Source organism: Monosiga brevicollis, genomic scaffold (genome assembly GCF_000002865.3).
Source record: "Monosiga brevicollis MX1 MONBRscaffold_25 genomic scaffold, whole genome shotgun sequence".
NCBI lineage: Eukaryota > Choanoflagellata > Craspedida > Salpingoecidae > Monosiga > Monosiga brevicollis.
In genome coordinates, this window is record NW_001865062.1 from 140,901 (window position 1) to 146,743 (window position 5,843).

Sequence of the window (5,843 nt, forward strand, 5' to 3'; positions counted from 1 at the left end):
ATGCACGTAGAGCACACTCTGGGCTTTGCTATCCGGGCTCCGAAGAAACGCTGCCATGCTTTCCATAAGCATTGTTGTTTCTTTCTTTTTTGACTTGTTCTGTGTTCACTTCACCCTTATTCCTCATAAGTGGCCTTGTTCTCCTACACATGCCTCAACTCAACTGAAGAGCTGCTCTTTATTTTGTTCTTTTTGTTTTGTTCTCGTCCTGCGTGAGGTGGGATGACGCGACCCCTGTACGGCCCGCGTGCCTTGACTTTGATGTTCTAAATGATGGACGGGTCTTTCTCAGACAAGAGATGATTATGACGGAATGATCACAATCATGGCGAGAAAGACGACACAATTCTCTTGAACGGTTTGTGTATGTGTGTTTTTTTTTTCTTTTGTGATCCCTTTGTGGCCGCGGCTTCTACCCCTTTGAATTTATGAATTTACCCAGAAAATATTTGCCAAAGAAGAAGGTTCAGATCAGATGTTCGAGATCATGTGCACCCACCAGCCAACGATTCGCAATGTCGTGTTGACAAGGGTCTGGCGCACAAGCCAGGCGTCTTGAAGAGGGCATCACGGAATCGTCGAGGCAAAGTTGCCCCATGAGCAGAGTGATCGTCTCATTCAAATGAAGTTTGCGCATAGACCGCGTCGCACAAGAAATTGGGCGTCCAATGGAATGAAAAGACGCAGCCTGCTCAGCAGGCGTTGCCAGCGAAACGAGACGCGCAAGTGTGTGTGTGTGTGTGTGTGTGTGTGTGTGTGTGTGTGTGTGTGTGTGTGTGTTAAGAAGAGTTGTCGCCCGATTCTTGCAAAGCCACACTGTCACGCTTGAGCACCTGCAAAAGGCTCTGGGAGCTTTCCAAAATCTATAAAGGATGGGATGTTGGTCATGAGTCTGGGAGGCATGAAGTAATAAAGCAAGGCAAGGGCGTGCATGAAGGGAAGGGTGGGTTGTACCTTGAAATATGCTCCTTCGGTTTCCGCGATAGTGCGGTCGTATTCGGTGCGCGTGGCTTGCTTTCGCGTGAGGCTCTCCGTGATGCGGTTCAGACGCTCGGTCAGGATATGCAGATCGTTTTGCACCTGAGAACCAAGGGCCAAAGTGAGATCGTGATGAGAGAAGCAAGTGCCAGCAACGGAGGGCCTTTGAGCGACACTGAAGCACATTCGCTTCAGAATGCCAATGACCACCAACCCAGCAGGCTGGGATCTTACCGCAAGCTTTTCTTCTTCTTCTGCCAAGATTTGGGCATGCAGCTCCTCACGCTTGCGCTTCAGATCCTCGATGCCTGTGATCGAGACCAAAACTCAAGAATTAATTTGAAAAAAAAAAAAAAAAAACGCGGGTGGGAGGGAGTCCAGAGCGTGTGAGCGAGAGCCCTTACATTTGACCAATTCATTGTTGTAGGCTTGAAGGGTGGCACCCTGCTGTGACATGGCGACGGTCGAAGCAAGGTATCTCTGCAATGGCTTTAGACCAGAACTATCACCAAGGGAGGCGTGTCCATGCAACGTCGCCAAGGACAAGCTTCAAGTCTTCCTGAGCTACACAAGCCAATCAGAAGGGCACCAACCAACAAGCAGTGTACTCCCGTGAGCTATCAAGTCCATACATACTACTAGCCCCCTCACTCCCGCCCCCCACCACCACCACCAACTGTCTTTCACGCCACCAGTACCCCGAGCGCCGCCCGCTGCTTCTGAACGGCGCACACACACAATTGTTTACCTTGAAAAAGTAAAAAAAACTGAAATTTCAAATAAAATTTAAAAAGTATGACAACACACACACACATCACACACGCGAAGAGCGTAATATCAAACATACCCTCGAAAATATAATTCTTGAACGTTATGACAACCATTCGAATTACAATGCGAAAGTGTGATATTTTTTACAGTACGTCAGAGCAGATGCTCATGCTCTCTCTCTCTCTCTCTCTCTCTCTCTCTCTCTCTCTCTCTCTCTCTCTCTCTCTCTCTCTCTCTCTCTCTCTCTCTCTCTGTGTGGTGTTCGCTCGTGTGTCGGTCGCGGTGACAGTGGCAGCGGCGGGCGGACGTGACGGGGCGTCTGTGTTTTGTGATGCTTGTCGGGTTTGCTAATGGGTGCGGTGGGGAAGCCCCCGCCCTAGTGTTTGGACTGCGTGCTTGATTCACTTTGTTTGCATGGGTGTGCATTTGTAGAGAGATACTAGACGCTTTCGTCCGCTGGCTGGCTGGCTTGACGGTCTTTTTTCCCAAGACACCCCCAGTGGAGGTTCCTTCTCCGTAGCCCGTGCGGCTCTACCAATGAAGGCGTGTCGGCGTCTCTGGGCTGGCCTTTCGCTGTTGTCGCAACGCCAGCTTGCTCCTGTCTATCCCAAGGGCCTGTTTCAAGCGCCAACTCTCGGCACAGTTGCCTCTTTCCGTCCTGTCCGCTACCACCTTCGCCCCAGCCTCGCTCGCTTGTCCGTCACCGCAGCCATGACCCGTCGTGGTGCTGCCAATGCTGCTGCGGCCAAAGAGTCGTACGTTGCTCTCGTCTTGACCTCGCCTCACCAAATTACCATCGCTATGCCACCGTGCTCCTCCTTGCCACTGGCCCCACCACGCTTCCAGCCGGCAGCAGCGACTCACGTTGAAACGACCATCTGCGCCTAGGCTTGTGATGACGAGCAAGTCCAAAGGGGCTGCGCCCGCTACAGCCTCTGTGGATGGCATCCCCCAAGGCATCACGCACAAACTTCCCGTCGGCTCTGTGGTCAAGATCTTCACCGTAACCTCCAAGCCCAACTATCTGCTACCTTGGCAGATGGGTGGCCCAGATGCCTGCTCTGGCTCTGGCTTTCTTGTTGCTGGCCGGGTGCGTGCCCCATTCACCTTGCTTGTCGCTCTTGGACATGTGAATTCATAAGGAGCTTTGAGCAAAAGAAGGCAGGCGATACTCCTGTTGCTTGACATCCATGTGCCGCATGTCAGTCTCACCTCACCGTTGTTTCGCCCGCCTCGCACATGGGCTGATGGTATAGCGTATCATTACCAATGCCCACGTCGTGTCAAACTACACTCAAGTTCGCGTCCGCAAGCATGGCGGTCAATTCAAGTACCTGGCCCGTGTTTTGGTGCGCTACCAGCCCTCTGGGCCATGTCGCGTGGGCCTACTGGCTCCTGGTCGTCCCTTCATGTTTTCATTTTCTTCATTCAACCCGGTTTTTTTCTGGCACTCTTTTGTAGTGCATCAACCACACGTGCGACCTGGCCCTGCTTGAGATTGACTCGGACGAATTCTGGGAGGGCGTTGAGCAACTGCAGGTGTGCCCATCTATTCTGTTGCTTCTGTACCTTTTGTCCTCTCGCTCACTTGTCCCTTCACTGCTGGCTTCGAGGGCACTCACGCAAATTAAATCTGCACTTGCCTGCATTGCTTGAACCAACCGCTACACGTGTTCAATGAAACACAGATTAACACTGACATCCCAGACCTAGACGAGCGCGTGGTCGTCCTGGGCTATCCCATGGGTGGCGATACCCTGTCTCTCACCCGTGGCGTGGTGTCACGCGTTACGACCCTCAATTATGAAGAAGTCAAGTTCCAGCCCCGCCATGGCCCTGAACTTCTCGCCATTCAGGTACGAAAATACCTGCTTGCCAGTCTTAAACCCGTGTCTGACTTGGACACGTGTGCCCAAAATGCTTCTTTGCGAGTTTCCCCCTTATTCCTGCGCTTCTCTCTGGCTCAAATTTTCGATGGCCTACATTCAGATTGACGCTGCCATTAACAGTGGCAACAGCGGAGGTCCCGTGTTTCGTGAGAATGGCGACATTGTTGGGGTCGCCTTCTCCGGCTATGCCGGATCAGCTGACAACATTGGCTACATCATCCCCACACCCGTCATTACCTCATTCCTGACATCCATCAACACCAATGGTACCAGTGCAGGTATGCTTGCGTGTGCGCGTTATTCAACATGTACAGATGTGTGCATGTGTGCACATAGACACATATGTGCCTTGGTCATGTTTGAATTTAAGGACCAGCTGGCCCTGGCAACTAACCTTGGCTCGTGGCAGGCGTGTGTGACATTGGTATTCGCTACGAGTTGTGTGAGAACCCTTCAATGCAGCGCAAGCTGAAGATGGAGCAGCACTCGGGCATCCACGTTATCAAGGTGGCGCAGCTCGGCCCGGCTGCTGGCAAGGTCAAGGTTGGCGATGTAATCACCAAGATCAATGACTATCCGGTTGCCAACGATGGCACCATTCCCTTTCGCGGCGAAGAGCGCGTCAGCGTCCAACATGCCATCTCATCTCACCCCTTGGGTAAGACCATGAAAATGGTTGTGTTGCGGGACAGCGAGCTCGTCAACCTGGAGGTACGTCTTCCTCGGAGCACGAAACCCGCATGTCCTCTGCAAAGCATCGCATCGAAAACCGATGTAGACTCCATCACTGCCTTGGCATTGTCGATAACTATTTAACCTCCAAACCACCCGGCCACTTATTCTGACAAAACCTTTGTTTAGTTGGAGGGTGCTGTGACCCCACCGCTGGTTGAATGCTATCGCGAGGTCGGCACCATGCCCAGCTATTTCATCTTTGGCGGTTGTCTCTTTTCGCCCATGACCTCGGGGCTGATTGAGCCCTGCATCGACGACTTTGACGATGAGAGCTGGGAAGCTTCCCGCAAGGCCAAGACGCACGAGGACGAGCAGGTGCGCCCGGTTTCGGCCGTTTCTCGTGACCCGCTGTGTGTCATGTCCAACTTCGCAATGACCTGATACGTCTTTTTTTGCAGATTGTCGTCATGGTCAGCGTGCTGTCGCATCCCATTAACCACGGCTACAACATGAGCCGTATTCGTCGGATCCACAAATGCAACAACACGGTCATCCGCAATCTGCAGCACCTGAAGCAACTGGTGGATGAGAGCGACAAATATGTCCACTTCGAGCTTTCCATCGGCAAAAACATCATTCTTGACAAGGCAGAATGTCTTGAGGTATGGACACACTTGCGACAAGCTTGTGAAGAGAATCGCTTGTGTTTCACATTTTTTCTAACCTTTTTTTCTTCTTTGCGTGTGGGCGCGCCTGGATTATGATAGGCGGAACGCGAAATTTTGAAGACTTATGCGGTGCCTGCCCCTTGCTCCCGTGATCTTTTGAGCGAGAAGGAGCAGGAGGCCCTTACGCCACGCAACGGCGGTGCCCGTTCCAAACGCGCCAAGCGAGCCAAATAAGCTTCGAATTGAACTTTTGTCAAACCCCATGCCATGTTCAACTTTTGTCGCCTGTCACGCTTTATCTGTTGTTGCATTGCTGCAGTTCCTTTCTCATTCATCAACTGCAGGACGCTTGGAAAGTGGCAAAGCAAAGCTTAGCTTCAAATGCTATTATGTCAATGAGCTAATGCCACGGCACGTAATGCGGGCACAAAATTTCAAGGTTGGCTGCAGAGCTGGCCCAACAGTCAATCTGCACAGCAGGTTGGGGCCGGCACATCGCCAGTATTGGGCTTAGTTATTCTTTCTCAGCTCCGCATCCACGTCTGTGAATGTCTGAGTTGACAAAAGCTAGAGTGACAAGTGAAGAACATGAGAGTCGATCAAGACAAAACCCAGTGGGTTGTCTCTGTCGTGGGAGCTTACGTGTTGCTCAAAGAGGAAGCGTTGCACCAAGCGTACGATCCACAAGAGCGGGATGAGAGTGACAAAGAACTGTAACCAGGCATTCTTGACTTCTTCCCAAAAGCTCGGCCGATATCTACACACAAGGGTTGATCAGTTCTAGGGGAGGCTCGCACTGTAACGGACGACGGGAACAGCAAGTGAAAATGATCTGAAGCAGCAAAAACAGATTTCAAACGCC

At 51.8% G+C, this 5,843-nt stretch overlaps 2 protein-coding genes across 2 annotated transcripts; one reads left to right on the forward strand and one right to left on the reverse strand.

Annotated features, from left to right (window-relative positions):
- Positions 1-779: 779 nt before the first annotated feature.
- On the reverse strand, positions 780-1,434 carry MONBRDRAFT_10940 (uncharacterized protein; the record flags this gene model as incomplete). Its single annotated transcript, XM_001748751.1, has 4 exons — positions 780-863; positions 955-1,080; positions 1,213-1,286; positions 1,383-1,434. 4 exons carry the CDS (start codon positions 1,432-1,434, stop codon positions 780-782), a joined length of 336 nt encoding a protein of 111 aa, XP_001748803.1.
- A 417-nt stretch (positions 1,435-1,851) lies between these two features.
- On the forward strand, positions 1,852-5,215 carry MONBRDRAFT_28279 (uncharacterized protein; the record flags this gene model as incomplete). Its single annotated transcript, XM_001748681.1, has 11 exons — positions 1,852-2,091; positions 2,341-2,504; positions 2,596-2,839; positions 3,006-3,098; positions 3,211-3,288; positions 3,438-3,605; positions 3,739-3,916; positions 4,048-4,349; positions 4,500-4,688; positions 4,772-4,975; positions 5,081-5,215. The coding sequence occupies 11 exons, from the start codon at positions 1,852-1,854 to the stop codon at positions 5,213-5,215; spliced, it is 1,995 nt and encodes a 664-aa protein (XP_001748733.1).
- Positions 5,216-5,843: the final 628 nt, after the last annotated feature.